Source organism: Ambystoma mexicanum, chromosome 12, assembly GCF_040938575.1.
Source record: "Ambystoma mexicanum isolate Mex_15411 chromosome 12, UKY_AmexF1_1, whole genome shotgun sequence".
Taxonomy (NCBI): Eukaryota; Metazoa; Chordata; class Amphibia; order Caudata; family Ambystomatidae; genus Ambystoma; species Ambystoma mexicanum.
In genome coordinates this window covers 1,134,963,817-1,134,983,955 of record NC_090936.1, presented here as the reverse complement: position 1 = coordinate 1,134,983,955, position 20,139 = coordinate 1,134,963,817, and the positions used below count along the sequence as shown (strand labels likewise).

General features: G+C 44.7%; 1 protein-coding gene across 20 annotated transcripts in view; it reads right to left on the bottom strand.

The window, feature by feature from the left end:
* CELF2 (CUGBP Elav-like family member 2) overlaps window positions 1-20,139 on the bottom strand; it is a 1,289,895-nt gene that overhangs the window by 77,545 nt on the left and 1,192,211 nt on the right. For all 20 annotated transcript variants that reach the window (XM_069629690.1, XM_069629687.1, XM_069629686.1 and 17 more), the window contains one exon: window positions 14,023-14,157. In XM_069629690.1, coding sequence (XP_069485791.1) covers window positions 14,023-14,157 — 135 coding nt within the window. The remainder of the gene's footprint in view (window positions 1-14,022; window positions 14,158-20,139) is intronic.

The following is a 20,139-nucleotide window of genomic DNA, read 5'->3' as shown; positions in this document are numbered from 1 at the left end:
GGCTACCAAAGCACTGTGATGGCTTTTGAGCCAACCAAAAGCTGCCTCTGGCCAGTTGAGGACAAGAGTGAGTGCTGGAACATGGTTTCATTAGTCAAACTGGATGGTTAGAGGCCTCCTACAGCCACTTTCGATCCCAAGCTCCAGATAAGGCTTCTGCCCCTGCAATCCCTGCCATTTTACATTATTTGACACTTTAAATAGCATTTGTAGCCCTTCCGTAAGGCCCGGTGCTCAGCACCACCGCGTGCAGCCTCCCCGGTCCCTGATCCCCGCCTCCCAGCCCAGATAAGCACCCCAACCTGATTGATCTATTCCGCCCACATTAGATGACTCACCAGGGTAGCCCAACTGCCCTTTGAAGCCCCCTCTGGCTAAAGGCCCAGAGGCAACGGGCAGCTCCTGAAGAAGCAGTCCCAGACCGTGTTGGACCCTGTTAGCCTGGGGAGCCAGCAGCCATAAACCGGCAGAAACAGATAAGGTAGGCCAGGTCTGGGCCAAGGGACCAGCAATCACTGTCCCCCATTAGACTGTCCAACCCAATCTTATCTTATCATTTCTCTAACAGCATCTAACCTGATTGTGTAAATTAGCCATAACTCACATCTAGCTGGATTGTGTTAGCCAGGCCTATCCCGGATTTAGACAGATTGTGGTAGCCAGTCATATCTTCCACTCAGACAGACGTGTTAGCCCATTGACTGTTGTGCCCCTTCATTAAGCCTTTCTACCTCCATCCAGGTGCCCTGGGTCTTTGGTTACTGCATTTACTGTTGTGGCCCTCTACCCAGGTGTCCCAAATGAAAGTTATTGCATTGACTGCTGTGCCCTCTTTAGGCCTTTCTACTGCTATCCAGGTGTCCCAGGTCTAAGGTTGCCCCATTTACTGTTGTGGCCCTCTGCCCAAGGCTCCCAAATCGAAGTGTTATTGCACTGACTGGTGTGCCCTCTTTAGGCCTTTCTACTGCTATCCAGGTGTCCAAGGTCTAAGGTTGCTACATTTACTGTTGTGGCCATCTAACAAGTTGTCCCAAAACTACAAGCAACAACTAACCACAAACATCAAAGACTAAACACCAAGGACCAGGAAACACACCAATTCAAAGAGGACGCCCACTCAAAGGAATACAACCCACAACTAAACGTCATGCCTTGCCACAAGAAAGACAAAGAAGCCAGAACAGACAACAGAAATAATAGGAAGAGAACCTAAACCACTCTGGAAGGTACAAACCAGCATGATTTCACAAATCTGAAAAACTGGACAATAAACAGCCCAAACAGCCCGAGGAGACATACAAAGAACAGAGCAAAGACAGACTACATCGCTCGCTACCTCTCCACATACGACTGCATAACAATCAAAAACGTCCTAGCAACAACAAACCGACAGCCAAAATGCTGACCCTACCAGGACACCAAACGCAACACAACAACTAATAAACCACCCAACCAGGTCACCAACATGGACAACACCCCAACCAGAATAACGGAAAAGCTAGAATCCACCACCCTCTACACAACCTCCTTCCCCAAAGACCCGAACATCGGACGGGTTCCTACACAATTTAACACTCGGAATGAAGTGAAACCAACCAGCCCTGGCAGAAACCTTCTCTGTCTACTTGACAAAGAGATTGAACACCAAAGAAACACCACCCAACAGGTTCAACCAGGTAAACCCACCAGCAATGGAAACCCAACCGACAACACACTGGGCTGAACAAACAATTCACAACCCGAAAGGAAAATCAAAAACTAAACTGCAGCCTTCTCAAAGTTAGATTCATGGCAAACCACACAATAGAAATCCATGACCTAAGCCAAGGAGGCACAGACATGCTCTTTATCACAGAAACCTGGTTATCAGACAACTATAAAGCCATAACGAACAAAGCAACACCGGACAATTATAAATTAATACACGCCAACAGAGAAAACTGAAGAGGAGGCAGAATCGAAATCATACACAAAGGACACATACAATCATCTCAATTCATCACAACCACTGCAGAAGACCATGAATCCCCATCAAGATAGAATTCAATGACCAAACCAACATAGTATTCCTTCTGCTCTACAGACCACCTTCTTACAACCCCAACTTAGCAACGAAACCAGGAGATGCGGCCACCGTGCTATCAACCCACCACAACAATCTAGTCATACAGGGAGACTTCAACATATGGTTTGAAAAAGAAAACAAGTCCACGGTGAACTCACTCTGCGCACTCCTGCAAACTTACATTTCAAGCAAATAGTAAATGGATCCACCCTCGACGCCGAACGCACCTTGGATGCAATTTTCCGCGGGGAAGGACTATGCACATCTGTGTCACCTACACCAATAGTATAGAGCGACTACTACTTAATACCATTCTACATCTCACCTCAACCCGTCTACCGGCGGGAAAGGAATTACACCATACCAGCAAGAAAATAAACTGGAAGAACCTAGACCTAGAGACCCTAACAAACCATCTAAATTCAACCCTCCAAATCGACACAGAACCCACCAAAACAAGCATAGACACAGCAGAAGATGCATGCAACAATTGGATCACCAGGGCCCTTGGCCAACTGGCACCAGCCAAAACATTCAATTAAACACCCAAAAAACTGCCAGCAAAATGGTTCATAGAAGAACTGAAAGAACTAAAAAAAAACAAAAAAAACTGCACAATGGAAAGAAAATGGAGAGAATACACCAGACGAGACAAAATAAAATACCAAAGACAACTTAAAAGATACAAATCAATTGTCCACAAAGAAAAAAAGTTCTACTATGCCACAAGAATAGAATCGACAGACATTCCACAGAAATAACTCTTCAAAATCATGAAAGAGATCAAAAATCTTCTTCCTGCAATAATTCCATCACCCCGACACAAGCACTTTGTGACACCATCACAAACCACCTGAGAGCAAAAATAGACAATCCAGTAGACCATGAACCTATCCGGGGCAAATACAATCACACCTGCCGGACCACAGACAGGGCGAAACACAGATTACAGCAAAATTCTCCTGCCCAGAACCAATCACAGAATAAAACTTCACCACTCTGATCAAGGACATTGCAGGATCCCCAAGGGACCCCCGACATCTTCAAAGGAATCCACAATCACAGAACCCCAATGAGACACTTTTGGAACCTAATGAATCTATCACTCAAAAGAGGAGTAGTATCGTCCTCCTTCAAGTCAGCATAGATTAAACCATTGATAAAAAAGGAATCAGAAAGCATAGAACACGCAAGCAACTACAGACAGATATCCAACCTGCCCTACCCAGCAAAGATCTTGGAGAACCAGGTGTACCAAATCCTTCTTAAATACGTCGAAACAAAATGAATACTCGACCGGTCACAAGTTGTCTTCAAACCAATGAGAGGAACAGCATCAGCCCTTCTATCAATATGGGACGACCTGAAAATAAACGCAGATCACGATACCCATTCGGCCCTCATACTATTGGACAAATCAGGGGCTTTTGACACAATCAGCCGCGCAACACTAATACAAAGATTGATGGAATGTGGCATGCAGGAATCTGCACCTAAGTGGCTTACCTCATTCCTAACAAACTGAATGAAAGAACCTACCTACCACATCCAACTCAAACACCAGAAATATATCATGCAGTCTCACACAGGCACCCAGCCTCTCCCCTCTGCTTTTCAACATCTACATGTGCCCACTGATGAAAATCCTTTGAACCCACAGACCTAGCGCTTACAACTACGCAGACGACGCACAACTGATTGTGAAACCAAATAGAACCCAGGAACAAAACAACAGCCTCAACAACTGCCTCACAGACAACTACAATTGAATGAGAACGAACAACCTTGAACTAAACCTGGCAAAAACTGAAATAATGCTCTCACCCACAGGATTCAACTGAGGGAATCCACAACTGGACTAGTCAATAGTCATAGGAATGCAACCAGAGACTACTGACGTAGTAAATGACCTAGGCATACTCATGGACAACAGACTATCACTGGAACCGCAAGTCAACAAAATCACCGAAATGCTTCTTCCTCCCACAACTGCTCAGAGGATTACTCCCCTACCTCTCCTTCCCAGATTAATCCTCAAAATCATATCCCTGATACCCACATGAATTGACTACGCAAACAGCCTCTACCTAGGAATGCAGGAATAATTTACCAAGAAACTCCAAAGGGTGCAAAATACCGTAGCCAGGATCCTATTAAGACTAAACAGAAGAGACCCCATCACTCCAGCACTGAAAAGCCTACACTGGTTACCAGTAAAAAAGCACCTCAAATTCAAAGCACTCTGCATCGCCCACAAAGCCTTGCACAGACAAGGAGCGGAATTCCTTCCAGACGAGATTAGCCGGTATCGCCAGTGAAGGGAACTAAGATCCATCAATGACCCACAAATAGAGGCAAAACACTATGAGAAAAGGAAATTCGGCAGAACAGCGTTCTCACGTCTAATTGCTAACATCTGTAAGAACATGCCCAAAGAAATTAGTACCACAGAAGACAACATCACCTTCAGGAAACTGCTCAAAACCTGGCTATTCAGCAGACAATCACAACCTCGAAGGGACACTGGCAACAACAGCACCACATACAACTAGAGAGGAGAGGAGATGGGCCAAAGAACCACAAAAAAGAACCTGGCTAGATACCGTGAAGCGGCAACCAAAGAGCTGCACCAGAGGCTCCAGCAAACTGGCCGACTTACTAACTCATTTCCCCTTCCTGCTCCTCCAACATAACTGATGGCACTACACCAGACCTTGGACTAGCCACACTATACATAAACAGAGAATCAATACTATGTACAATACTATGTAAACACCGAGAAGCTCTAGAAGCTGCCAAAGCACCCCTAGAGTGAACCAGCCACATAGTCCATAAAACCATCAACAACGCAACTACACTCCAAGATACTGCATTATCTTACAGCTATGGCCACCCATGACTCTGGATCCCTTATGGACACTGCGCATGATCAAACCCACCATACCCCACACAACACACCAACACAAAACATTGAATCTTACCCATATGGTTACAATGCACAAGGCCACCCGCACAAACTACCACATGCAAAACAACACTCACAGACGCCAGTTCCTCCTGCTTCTGAACCTATCGTCTCACCCTATCCCACCTAACATCCAACAACCCCCCCCCTCTCTTGTAGAGCCAGGCAAGTGCCTGGAGACTGCCCTTGGGTGGTAGCGGTGCACGGTATAAATCAACATAACATAACAAAAGGGGATGGTCCTCCTCTCTTAGCAGTGCTTGCTGTTCAGATGATTGGGGCATAGTTCCTACATGACAGTGACATAATAACAGTGTATTTTCTGTCCTGCATTTGTACCATTTCATCTCAAACAAGTCAAAAGCATTTCATGTGAGTCATTTACAGGTTCTCTTTTTCTCTTCAAAATTACTTTAGAATTGTAACCGCTGTATTCTCGGCCCCGGTAAGTTGGGTGTGGCACGCTACTGGGCAGCCTACGCAGCATGTACAGATTGGGGACAGATGAAAGTATTAAACTACAGCCTATGAAGAGAGCTTAATAAGTAACAACTGATCATGGAGCTTGCAACCTAGATGCTTTTGTTACATTTATCCAACTCCTAGCTACACATTATCAATTATACATTATTGATGGATGAAATGCTGAATCAGTTTCTGCCGGTCAACCGCCTTGCTTTTTGGAGATAGTCCAATGTCTAAAATATCACTGAGGCCTTTTCCGGGAGCAAACAAAAAGAAGATACTTTTGAGCTATTTTGCATACCCACAATGCATTGCTCAGTGGCTCTGATCTAGGGGTGAACTTCCAAGGATGGCTAATGGGTAGCGTTGCGACGTGTGGCTTAGCTGAAATGTCCTACTCTACTCTCACATTTCAGATAGATGCTTGTTCATGTTTTTTTAAACCTACCATAATATTGTTGGTGTTTTGCACCCTCTCATTCCGTAGTTACTTGAGTCCTACAAATTGTCTGTCTCATAGTTATCCTGTTTATCTCTTTATCCCAACAGAATCACTGTCACATGTGGCACACACCCAACACCCTGGCAGTTTATCCCTACACAGGGCAAGAATGTAAATAATCAAGTGACTTCAGAATGCACAATCGGACCCAGAAATTAGGAGGTGCCCCTCAGCAGATACAATGGAGTCCTTCCAACGAAGTATAACATACTTCCTGGAGTCTCATGATAGCAAGAAAGAAAATACTCTGAAAAGATAGCAGGAGACCCCACAACCCTGGCCCCCAATATCGCCAAAAAATGATTATGTTATTTCTACGAACAGACTGCCTCGTGAAAAAAGTGAAACATAAGAATTATTAGGAAATACAATAACGGATTTTCTTTCAAGCCGAGAATACCACCATTGTGTTTTCTCAGGCAAAACAATAACACGAGTTCTGTTCACTGAACACCACATTGCACTTCAACTCATCCAGGCACAAAATATCACAATCACAATCCACGAGGGCACAGCATATCGCCAAGGAAATTCTTTCTGGCACAAGAAATCTTAGATCATGACCTTTTCTGGCACATGATTCTGCCACCAGTGGAGGGTTTTGCAGCATCAGCCACCACAACCACGGGGGAAGGGGGGTAGAGCGGTCAGTGCCAACTTTCACCACCATAAAGTGTTCATGCACAATTACTTCCTCTAGATCTTTGGCAAAAATAAATCACCAGCAGGTGGTGTTCCGGAGCAAATGTTCACCAACGTGAGTTCTTCAGGCACAACATATAACTACCGTGAGGTCCGGTCAGTCTCCTGGAAAAAGTACCGCCAGTGGGAGGTCCTTGGGAAGCAGCTATTATCACCATGAAGTTTTTAGACACAATTTCCGCCATGAGGTCTAGGAGGTCTTTAGGCACAAAATAGAACCGCTAAGATGTGTATAGGTACCGCAATATCCCCATCATAACTTCATGGACCATTGGGAGGTTGTCAGGCACAGAATATCTAAAGTGAGTTGGGTTCCTGCACCGAATACCACTATCTGGAAGTTTTCAGGTAAAGACACCACGCACTGAAACAAAAGATGACGGTTATAGGATTTTGACTTGAGTCCCAAAACATCAGGGGCATTAATACAGAAACTTTGGACTGATTTAAGTTCAATTAGCATGAGGGAAACACCTGCCATAGTTAAAAATTCATGCTTTCATTGCATCTTTGCACATGGGCAGTGTTTGCCACAGTCCTAGCCCATTGTCCTGGTGCAAAAATGCATGGAAAGAATATTTTTGCACTTGGGCAATTTTTCTCCTGATACAAATAATTGTCCTTGAACCGGTGTAATGTTTTTGTGATGCGCCCCCTGCTTTGCTATGTTCCCAGGCAAAGCCTTCTTGCAGATGGAAGCACGTTGCTTTACAACACTCATCGAATCAGGTATGTTTTGATAGATCTTAAAATGATGAAATGCGGAGTTCCCTCTTTCAAACATTAGGATCCGAGATAGCATTTGTGAGCAGATTTTTTTTTGTCGCTGGCGCACATTTGGGAAAGGCCAGGTAGTCTGAAGCAGGCGATCGGATGCCTTCTGTTTGGTCTGGATTTAATTTAAATTGGGTCGATTTCCAAGTCTCTCCAATGCACCTTGTAATTACATGAGATAGCAATTTTAACCAAGGGCAATTTAAACTATTCTCTACTCTTCCGTCTAACCGTGGCTGAATTCTCCAGCTGTTCTAGCACAAATGAAGGCTCAGACTATGCCCTTTAAGCTTAGAGATGGCAGCAAGCATTCACAGAAGTGCTAGGAGGGGCGAGGTGGGGGGTGGAGGGAGGGAGGGGGGCACCTAATGGTATGCAGAGCTCGATCGCAGGCTCACCATTCTAGAAAAATAGATGGTTGTTTGGGTGATGTTTTTTTTTTTCTTTCTGGAAAAATACTTCATTCAGAGTGTGAAATCCAGTATTAATTACATGTGTATACCCTTGAGTGTCTTTAAAGCTTCCGGTATACCCATGGGTATTCTAGCAGCTGTACTTTAGTACGTCACGATTAAAATGCATTAAAAGACATTAGCACATCGGGGCTAGCTCAGAGGGATGAGTGCTTGCTGCTAGAGATGTTGCCACAATGTGATGCAATAAGTTCATTTTAACATGGCTACTCGGCGTTTGATGAAGAGTGCCATTGAGATGGAACAAAGACCTATTTTTCATGCATCAAGAAACAGTGGGGTTTTTGTCTGTGCTGTGGAACAACAAACATTCAAATTTCTTCTGTCGTCAACTGGTGCAAGAGTATATTTCCCCAAGAGGCTGGTGGCCAGGTTGCAGGTAAGGAAAAATGAATGTAAAAGCGATGCATGTATACACTTCGGCAAGCCAGCCCCAGGCGTGAGCTTGCAAAGCAGGGGCGTTGCTAGGGGGGGCTGAGGGGGCTATAGCCCCTGATCTTTTGGTTGTAGCCCCGGATAGAATCTCAGGAGCTACAGCCAAAAGACTAGCTAGCCCCCAGTCCCAACAGTTCCGACATCAGCTTAGCCCCGGGTCTTTTCCAGACCTAGCAACTCCCCTGTTGCAAAGACAGTGCTTTAAAGCACTTGGGTAGCATTTCATCATTTTTTTTTGTTGTTGCACCAGTTGCAAACTGTACATTGTAGTTGTACCAATTTGCACATAGCCACAGTTGCAGACTTGCACATAGCGAGACAGCACATTTTCTTCATTTCAGTTTGTCCCCATTTTCACCACGTACAGAGCAGTTAAACAATCCAGAATTCATGAGATTTTGGTGTTCTCGATTTGAGCTCTTTAAGGGACCTTGAAGACTTGAACAGATCTCTCTAATATTTAAGTGTCAGTGTCAAAGTGTCAAACTACGTACGCGTGCCAGCAGTTGTCGGCACTATGGATACAGTAGCAAGCTTTTTACTCCATTCAAGATATATGTAGCAGAATGCAGTCCTTCAATGATAACATAGAAGAAAGACTATGTTTTGCTATTCGTTTATTCCAGCCCTACTTCTAGGGCAACAACCGGTTTTGCAAGAGTTTTGAAAAAGAAAATTATGCACTAGTCTGTGGGGGCTACCCCTACCTCAGACTTAAATTAAAATAGATAATGCGCTCCAGCTGGTTTTGTCTTCCACATTGGGCTTTAAACTTTTTATTTTTTTACTAAAAAATAGAAAGTCCTGGCTGAACTCTAACCCCAAATCACCCAATATTTGGGTGGTCAGAACAAATCAGCTGAACATTTGGGGAATTCAACATTTTTTTGAAGCACTCTGTTAAAGCCCACCAACGCTGTCTCCAAGAACAGAGGGAGCGTATAGCAGGTTGGGTGGGTTACTGTTTCGGAAAGAGGTTTTAACGGTCTTGAATAATACAATGCTGGAAATGCTCTTGATCCAGGGTGGAGGTAGAGGGGGGCTGACGCACAAGGCAAAATGCTCTTGAAGGTGAGGGGTGTGGAGTGGGTGGTGAAGATTCCAATCCAACGTTGAAAGCCATCATATATACCAAAAGTGGATAACTACATGGCCTCGGCCATGAGAGCAGTCAGCATTGTGCAAGTTTGAATCTTGGAAGCGGGAGGGGTCTTGATTGAGGTGCTACATAAGACCATGATTTTATATAGAATTCTTATCCGCAGGAGCAGGATGAAAGGATGCGGCTGCCAGAGGAGCGAAGACCTTTGTCGAGAGCTTGGAATCATGTTGATCATCTTGAAAACATTGATTGATATGGGTTACAAGTAGTGCAGAAAGGGGGTACCATTGATGATGGATGAATGGAAGAACGGGCCCTGGAGAATGTTTCTTGTTTTGATCAACAGCGGTTGCCGCCTAGTGCCCAGTACAGTCCCTTTTCCCCGAAGGGGGCATAACGCATCTCACTGTCCCCCAGAAGCTCACTGTCTCCAGAGCTCTGGTTCTCTCTAGCCTGGAATACTGCAACAGCCTCTTTCTAAATCTGCCTGCCTCTACTCTCCGCCCTCTGCAACTCATCCAAAACAGGACTGCGAGACTTGTCCTTGGCCTCAAGCCTAGGGATCATATCTCTCCAGGACTGAAATCTCTGCACTGGCTCCCAGTGGCAGCGTGAATTAAGTTCAAACCCCTCTGTATTGTCCACAAGGCCTTCTGGGGCCTCAATACCTTCAACTCTCTCTACCTAAATATCTTCCTTTGCTCTTTGCACATCTGCCTCCAACTCCCTCAGGGTCAGTCAGTTTTCCAAGCAACAAGTTGGTGGCAGATCTCTCTTTTCTGCTGGGGCCTCCCTCTGGAACAGCCTCCCTGCCTCTCTGGAACTTGAGGAGAACCATCTCCCGTTCCGGAAGCACCTCAAGACCTTCCTCTTCAGTTCTGCTTTCTCTTCTCCACTCCCCTGCTGATCTCCTGGCTGAAACGGAATCTGCACTGGTTACCTGGCCACTTTCTGATCTCGGGCCCAGGTCCCATTCCCGCCAGTTGCCCAGATGCACTGTCCCCCTGGCAACCCTTGCACTCAGGGACTGTTTCTGTATCCCTACAGCCCCCTAACAGCACTCGAAACCTGATGTCTGCGCTTACCCCTGCAATTGCCACCAGCTGGCTGCACTATTTATTTTTTGTCTTTATTTATTATACTGTTATCTTTTGTACTGCACTGCCCCTCCCTCTTTCCCCGTGCCCATTACCCCCTACCCCCTGCATCTCAAGGTCACCTAGCCTAATAAGATCTTTGTCTTCCCTGTTCCCTCTCCCTTGCCTCATCGCGCCTTGAAACACATGTGTATAGGCGCATTATAAATGCCATATCATTTCAGAGATTTAAACTGAAGTAGGAATTCGGGCCACTCTAGACCCGTCATCCTCCAGTGATACCCCTGGCATGGGTCTCCAGTGACCACATTTGACAGGACCACAGCGGGACACAACAGGGACACTGAAGGAAATCGTGGTACGGACCATATCTATAGGCTTCTCGTTAGGAAAGCAGCATGCCTTTTAGTTAGAGTCATTTCTGTCAGGGTACTCCACTAGGACACGCCCCCAATTAATACACAACGCCAATGCACTTCAAGCCGATCATATAGGCAGGCACTTCATGCCGTTAGGAAGCCCGGCAAACCAATGAAACCTCATGCAGGCGATAGCATGCTTTACACAGCACAAGTCATGGCCCGTTACCCAGGGCTACTTTTGAATTAAATGAAAAATGCGTCAATCAGGAACAAACCAAGCATCAAACCACACTGTCTGGATGAAGGGCGCGTCAAAGAGGAATGCTGGGCACACAGACAAAGTGTAATGGCAAAAGAAAGGCAACCCAACAATGGGGCCGCAGGGAAGAAATGGGAAATTGGTCCCGAATGATCAAAAGGTGGTTCTTAAATTCCAAACTTCTACATTTCAGGCAACGTTTAGGCTTAGCTTTCTAACTGCAACACTAACATGGGAGGGGGACCACCACAGCTCCCACGCACGGATGGGCAAATATTATTTGTTGGCCGAGTCGCAATACGCAGTAGCCCGAATGAGTCCAAGATCTTGATCGTCGCAAGATCAGAGGTCTCGCAGCCATGCTTGATATGTAGGGAACTCGGCTTAGCTATATAGAAGGATGTGATCGGCAACCCTACGCTGACCAGGAAGCGAACACACACATCTGCAGTGCCTTCATATGCCAACACCAAGTGAAGTCCTCACTCCATTACTTTTAAGTGTCCTACTTTGTGGGCATGCAAGGAGGCCTTTAAACCTGAACTAAGAGGCATGGACATTTACAAGAGGCAGCACAGTGCCCTGGCTTCTGCTGCCAGAAGTGGAGGTGCAACATTTTGCCAGAAATTAAGCCGTTGAGCTGGCTTATAACTGGTTGAAGTTCCATTTGAAAGACCAGGGAATTTTCATGTACACGTGTGGCACGATGGGTAGAATTATGTGGCAAGCAGAATGTTGGTCCACAGGTTTTATAGTCATTAAAATCATGTGTGCAGTCCACCAGCACATTGATAGACTGGCAGGCCATGGGCTATTAAAGCTGAGCCACGAGAGCTGAGGAGGGGATTGTGAACCTGAAACATTGACCAGTATTGCTCGGTTATTGCTCTACACACAGAGGTACCACAGAACAAAATTGCAAGGCCACCAGCAGAAAATAAGGGCAACAGAAGCTGTGGGAGTACAGGGCCATATTTAGGAACGTTTTCACTAGTGTAATTTTTTTTTTTTTACAGTGCAGCATCTTTGCTGCTTGTGTAAGGGAGAATGGAGCAAGCAGGTGCGGAACCAGGCCTTTTCCGAACAGTATATTTACCCCATGGTAAAACTGGCTCAAAGACGCTGTGACAAATTTAGACTCGATCATGCCAAATAAAGCTTTACTTAAGTTTACAAAAACAAAACTGAAATTGAAGAAAACTCATGTCACCGTTTTGTTGTCAACTTAATCAGTTACATTGTAAATAAATATTAAAGATGGGACTATGTTCGAGACCAAATTCTTGCACTGCATTTAAAAATATAGTTTTATCGGCAAGTAGCATAACATCGATTTGCCCTGCTTTTGCTGTAGCACCGATATATGTAGGTAATTTTCTTTATTACACAATTAGCAACACTGGCGGAAGAAGGATTTGCTCCATTGTTTCGTCCGGTGCCCCCTTCATGTAATGGGACCGTAAGTGGGGTGATCCTCTTCTTCAGGTGCTGGACCTTGCCCTTTCTCTGGGATCAGGATAAGACGGCAAGGGGGACAATTAGCACCTGACGCCATGGGATGACTACATTTACTCATAACCTGTACTCACCATTGCATTGGGTCCATAGAACATTGGTATCACCGCCAGGTGCGGTCAGAAAACTGCTGACGCGTAGAGTGCCGCAGGTGACCCGTCACTAAGTGACGTGGAGAAACAACAAACAGTACCCACCCTTCAGGGGTAAGCCCACTAAAAACTATCTCAGATCCCACACTGCCCGAGCAAGGGCTATACCACTTGGTGGTAGATGTGTGAGGCTTGGACTATGTGTTTGTGAAGGGTTTCCACTGTTCTGGGGCACAAACAGATATAAGGATTAAGTCAAATAAACAGCAGAAAGCTTTGTCGACCACCAGAACACATTAATTGACATGTGTCCACTTTGGTTTCCTCTATGGAGGGACCTTGTGTGTGGCGCCAACCGGTTTGTTATGGTTTTTTTTAAAAAATCTGGGAGGACTGCTGCTACATGCAGAGAGTGAGTTGTGGTGAGACTAGCCTTTTTAGACTGTGTGTCGAGAGTGCGCATGCTGACATGACGCATACTTGACAGCCGTCAGGGCAGATCTCATGAGTCGGATGTGGGCCTAACGTGGCCCTAATGAGAACTGTGCATTGAAAGGGAGGCACAAAAGATACCCAGAATGCCATGCTTCTCTGCCCAGCATTGTCCCCAAAAAGGCACCTTTGTTTGAACAAGTTTAAGGAAAATCACAAGAGAGCAGAAAATTGGGATCTGGCCGTTTGAAACTGCTGTTGCCTAAAAGGAAAATTGCAAACATGTAATGTGGTTTATTCGAGGACTTTGTGGGGACATTGTGGATAGTAATCATCCAAAATAAAATGAAAAGGGCCCTCTACAGCTCTATGTGGCCAAACGGAATGCTGCATGGGTAACTGCGATGGTCATTTCAAGCTGGTGTTCTATATGGACTACAACGCTCTAGGGCTGCAAGTTCCCGTCTCTACCAAATGTACAAGTATTTTAAGGACTCAGCATTTTGATCCAGCTTCTGATGTATGCTAGCACATATTTATAGCTCATGTTTCAAAACCTCAAGAATTTGCAGGAGGCTACCCAATATTTTACACAAAAGCGCACTCTCCATGACCTTGCTCTCATGGCAAAACCAACCCTCCAAAATATATTTTTCAAAGCGTTAAACAGAAATATGTAGTCCAAGAGGTGGTGACGTTGGTTACCATATTTTTGCTCCCTTAGACAGTCCACAGGTCTCCCTAAGTAAAAACGATACATATACAATTCATGCAAGTCTCACCCGGACTTGTGAGCGCTCCAAGTGCACTAGTCGTCGAAGAGAGGGGATTGGAATTACTGCTCGTCGCCGAGGTTTGGGCTGCAGCCGCCGCCGCGGCTAGGGTTGCCAAATTCTGCAATTGTAAAGCATTCATGCCTGTGTGGGAAACAAAAGAGAGCTTCAGCAAGAGTTTCAGGAGCGGATTCCAGATCTTTTTTTTATAAGAATCTATTTTGTTTCCGGTTATGCTTTTCAGAGCTGTATTGGATTCTGGCACAGAACTCACTCAAGCTTCCAAAAAGCTAGAAAATCTTGGATCGGCTCACAGTGGCATCGCAGCACGCCTCCAAAACTGTTGTTTGGGGTTGTATCACGTAGGCATGAGCAGAAGCCGTCTGTGCTCCATCACAAGAGTGATGAAGTCAACCTCCAAGAAACCCCACTCCCCACCCCAGAACATTTCTTTGTGCACATGGTCTCATCGCAGGTTTGAACAGGATATGCGGAAACTGAAGCGTGCCTGTTTCCGCTGAAATATCCAGCCTGGAGGTGCCACAAACAATTGGGGAAACATGCATTTCAATAGGATCCTGTAAGGCATGACTTCTTCAGAGTGAAGATGTAACTCCCCACCTTGCATCTCATTTCCCAGCTTAGCAAACCTTAAAAAGTTGTAGAAGCACCTTTATTTCCTGTCTGAGAATGTCCCTTCATGAATGCAATATACTCAGAGAAACATTTGCTATTCTTTGCATGAAGGTAATGCAATGCTGGGAGATCTACGAATTCCCATTGAGGGGATCAATTTAATCTATAGTTCTAGTTAACGTTCTGTAAATGTAAAGGTTCTGGGCAGCAATTGTGAAGGTCTTGGTTTAAGTGAACTCTTGAAGCGCTGTCAAGTGCTAGCACTTTGTAAAAGCATCATATACTATGTTATCCGTATTGTGTCGGTGAGAATAGATCACTGTGCCATCGACATTATTGTCACTAAGGAAATTAAAGAAATTACCCTTCACACCGATTAGGTTTCCAAAAGCATGAAGGGAGAAAGTGCAAGATTAAAAAGAGGTGGGTCTCCGTTGCAGTGTCTGAACACTTGGCGATGGGTACCCAGGCAACACCATTGAAATTCCATGAACTAGGTCTGCAATTATCTACTCTTGGAGAAATTGCAGAAGAGCCTGGAGGCTTAAACACGGTGTCTGATACAAGGCAAAGAATAATTGCCATGGAGCGGGCATATTACGAGCACACCACACCATGATACTGACTTGTGAATCAGATTTCGAAAGATCAGTTTGAAAGATAGCTTACTCCAGTGTCTTTGCAGCTTGACAGGATTGTTTTAATTAACAAGTCATCTGACGTCAATGTATTCAACTGAAGGATAGCTCAGGGGCAACGAGTTTGTCTTGGAAGCAAGACAGCACAGCGCAATACAGGTAAAAATCCCGATTCCATGCTTAGAAACCACTTGCTGGTATTAAGCACGTTATAAATGAACAATTAAATAAATAAATTAGGTGGATTAGCCCTGAAAACCTAAAATGATATTTACATGAACAAACAGAGATTCACGTCTACAGGAATTAGGATGGTGTCCCATTTAACTATTACAAATGGAAGTTTGATTTTTAAGGAATGCCCGATGTTGGTACAAAATTTAAGTTCCAAACTTCAAACAAAGAACATACATATTAATATGGAAAACCAACCACAATAGACTATCTTCAAAAACTCATGTCTTTAATTAAATGAGATTAGTGCCTAGGTGCCAGCTATCATTTCGGCTGAAGCATAATTTATGTAATCGTATTTGGTTTTCTATATGTATCTTTGACACACTCATCTAAGTACACAATTGTGCGTTACTCATCAAACAAAAGATACTTTCATACTTATTAGGTTTGCAGGCTTAAAGGGGCTATCCAGTGAATGGTATCGGAATGGGATGCAAATCACTAACCAGATTTAGTGAAACCAGAGGAGATCCTGGAACACTTATTGTGGGCGATTGTTGATGCAAGGATGCTTTGAGGAAACAGATATTATTTCTTTACAGGGACGGTCTCTTTAAAACAGGGTTGTCCAACTCCAAGCCTCGAGGGCCGGGATCCTGACGGGTTTTCAGGATATCCCTCATTAACATTTGCGAAGAAAAATGTGCATGCATTTAGAATCATTGAATGCAAATGTATCTAAAGAATATTAATGGCAGGTAGCCTGAAAGCCAGACATGGATCCGGCCCTGGAGGCCTGGAGTTCAACAGCCCAGCTTTAAAACATATTTCATCCATTGCATGAAAGCTCAATTTGTATTGCTTATTACTTGAACCATTTTTACACCGAGGATGGGGTACAGTTTTATTAGGTAGACTGGCGTTTGAAAGGCAACTCATTCTTATTTCTCTATTCGATTTGTGATCCATTTAGAACTGTTCTGTATTTTAGCCCAGTTTAGTCAAGCGTTGGTTAGTACGTTAAATGATACTTCTGTTGACAATTCAAGACTATTGCCCTCTGATGTTCCTGCAATATTTGCTGCACAAAGTGACGTCATTGCATTAAGGTGTTTCAATGCCTGCTTCTCTCAGCATAGGTTTTAGTACAAGGGTTCAAGCACATAACTCCACATGGCACGTTCAGCTCTGCAGGCTCAAGAACGTCAGCATGAAGATTTCCATTGGTGTTCACTCGAATGGCCTACTCTGGACGGTGGTCAATGAGAGCCGGGATAAGGCATTGTGTTTCGCTGGGGGTTCACTACTAGAAGGGTCTCATGGCTGGCAAATGTAGCGGTGTTCACCTCACATGGCAAAATGACATTAGAAGAATGAATAATCCCTAGAACAGCCTTGCTTTGACAATACAAACTCATCATGGTTTTTAATCCCCATCACTACAGCGGCAACTTGGTGAGCAGTGGCCAATGGACCCAAGCCAACATTCGATTATTGAGCTAGATCTATATTTGTACGTGAATTGGGTATATATTGCTTTTGTAGCCAAGGGTGGTAGTTGTAAATTAGATAAATGTTTGAAGATGCAGAGTTTGGCTACACAGATTCTTTTGTATTATGAATTTTCAAGGAGAAAGCCAAGGGCATCCTGAGATGGCATAATTAGTGAGTATGGCAATGCGCTCTGTGAACCATAAAGTTCAAAGATCATATGCACTCCGTGATCCATAAGGTTCAAAGATCATATGCGCTTCGTAAACCATAAGGTTCAAAGACCGTATGCGCTCCGTAAACCATAAGGTTCAAAGATCATATGCGCTCCATAAACCATAAGGTTCAAAGATCATATGCGCTTCGTAAACCATAAGGTTCAAAGATCATATGCGCTTCGTAAACCATAAGGTTCAAAGACCATATGCGCTCTGTGAAACAGGAAGTTCAAAGATTATGCCCCACTCTCTATGAACCCAAATTTAATCTCCTTATCATCAGTGTCATAAATCCAAACTTTGGTCTGTACTGGAGAAACTCAATATTTCAAACATCAATGGATGTTTCCTACTGGATACAAGGACGTTTGATGATCCAGGATAGACACACTCGAGGTGAAAGGTCGCACTCCGTACACCCCCTGCTAATATTTGTGAACACATTTCATGTCATCAGGCAATAGAAAATGCCTGCCTGGCATCTTTGGAAACCGAAATGGATGAGGCTTACTTTGGTCCACACCATCCCACGTAAGAAAGACAAGTTAAATGAACGCAGCACACAGGCTAAATGGCACACACAATAAGGTATACACTCTACCTTTTCTGCCACTCCCAAGAATTTAGTTTTTCACACCTCACGAAGCTCGGACAGACATTTGAGAAACTGAAGCCATGAATCCGAAATTAACATGTAGCTACGCTTAGAGCTTTAGAAAAATGCAAAGTAAAAGCTTTGCTATCGACCTTTGCTACCCAGCTTGGACAACCAATATTCAGTTAAGCCGCATGTTCTATTACCCAGTACCATTGGGTTGCCTATGCTGCCAGATATAGCGTTTACTGTATCACGTTCCCTGTGTGAAATGCATAGTTACAATGAAATGCCATCGCCTACGGACTGGAGAAGCGAGACGTCCCATCTTTGAGCGCTTCCTGTGAGATGGACACTATTGTACATGCAGTGGCTGCATGATGTACAGCCAGGGAGAGGTCTGCTACTGTCCTGAGATTAGTGCAACACTTCCACACACTCGCATGCATTCGGTGCTAGGACGTGCTAGGCTCGCATCATCACCCGTGTGGTGTAACCCCACATGCCAAAGGCATCCCAGCAGCGGCTGATAATAGAGATCAAATTAAAGATCATTAATGGCCCGAAAATGAAGGGAAGTGTTGGTGCCCTTTGAATCATGCGATTCGGTCCATGTGGCTGTTCTATTCTTATTAAGAAAAACAATGCTCACAATACGCCCCCGTTGCAGAAATTCACATCACAGGTCGCATTCAGTGGTTATTGGCATTTACATGCCATTGTCGTCTGTTTTTCCACTTCTTTCATTCATTTTCTTGCAATTTCCTCGATTTGAGATTTCATTTCTGCCTTTCACTTTCTCTTTCTGCATTTTTCCGGTCCATCTTTCCCTCATTCTCTTTCTTCCTTTCCATCTTTCGTTTCTTTCCATCTTTTTTCCATCTTTCCACCTTCCTTTCTTCCGCCTTTTTTCCCTTTCCATCTTCCTTGAAGCATTTCCATCTTTCCTACATCCTTCCCATCTTCTTTTCTCCATCCTTCCTTCAGTCATCCCTTCTTTCTCTCCCTCGATGCTTCTCTCTCCGCCACCTCCTCTCGCTCTTGCCTCAAGGGGCTTTGGAGGGTGATTGAGCAGTTAAGCTGCAGCCAGCAAGCAATCTGAACTAGGATGACCCAGTCACAGTGCCCCTGGCATGTGCATGATGCCTTTGTAAAGTACGAGGTCAGAATTTATGGTGTAAATTACCTTAAACCAACAAGCTATTTGATTTTTAAATAAGAAGCACAAACTGTCTTCTTGCTGCTCAAAATATTGTACATTTTGAGACGGCGTTCTCCATTGTCGCCCTACAACAACCGCTTTTGAGCGTTCTTGAGAACTCACCCGCAGGTGCAGGCAAGGTAACCTATTCGATAGTGACAACCAATCATTGACATGAACTTGGCCTCGGATTCTGGAAATAAGTTGTGTAAAAATCTAGTCATCAAGTGGCACAATCAGGGTTCCAGGCAATTGAACAACTCTATAGTATGCAATTTAATGTGTATGTCCTGAAAACCTGTGATGGATTTGGCGCAGAAGACCAGAATTGTGTTAAGAATCCACTGCGACATATACCTAGGGCACTGCTCCTTCCCCGAAGTCTCTGGCAGCCCAGTGGGACGCACAGGTATAATGCAGCCACAGTCCAGGCCAGGGCATCCTCCGAGAGTCGGGAGTACTCCCACATGCAGGATAACGTGAAAGGGGGTCAGAGGCCGTACAGCTCCGACAGGAGCATTGGTGAATGAAGAGAAGGAACCTCCACTAGGACGGCCAACTAGGGATATCGATCCTCAACCAAGATGGCCACCATACGTCAGATGTGAACATCCCAACATTATCCTCTGAAACTGCCGGCATAAAAGCACTGACAGGAGTTGGCTTGGTGTCTAGCAAACTGGTCACATCCTGTGAAGCCCAGCTGATGTATTCTAGATATTTAGAATTCATTCCTGGAGGAACGCTGATGGCTCCCTTTCATGTTCATGTTCTGTTTGACTTTCAGACTTTGTTTGATAGTTCATTCCTCAGATTCCGGAGGGTGGGACTTGATGGTTCAAGTGAGGCATTTTGCATTAACAGGTGATTCATTGGGGTTAGGGAAACTTCTCCTTCCCACTACCTGATCTATAGATTCTAACTGTGCCCTCCTCTCCCTCCCCTGCCGCTCCAGGTCCGGATGGTCCAGTCGCACATCAGAGGTGCAATAGTTAGCCGCCTCTGCCTCGGGTGGAGAATATTAGGGTGGTGTTCTCATCTCACTAGCCTGGTCTCATCCTTCAAGGCAGAGGTACATTGGCTTTGTCCCAGAGAAACTCATCCTTCAAGACCTGTCATATCTAGGGTTAAGTCTAGAACTGACAAATTAATTGAGGAAATAGCACAAGC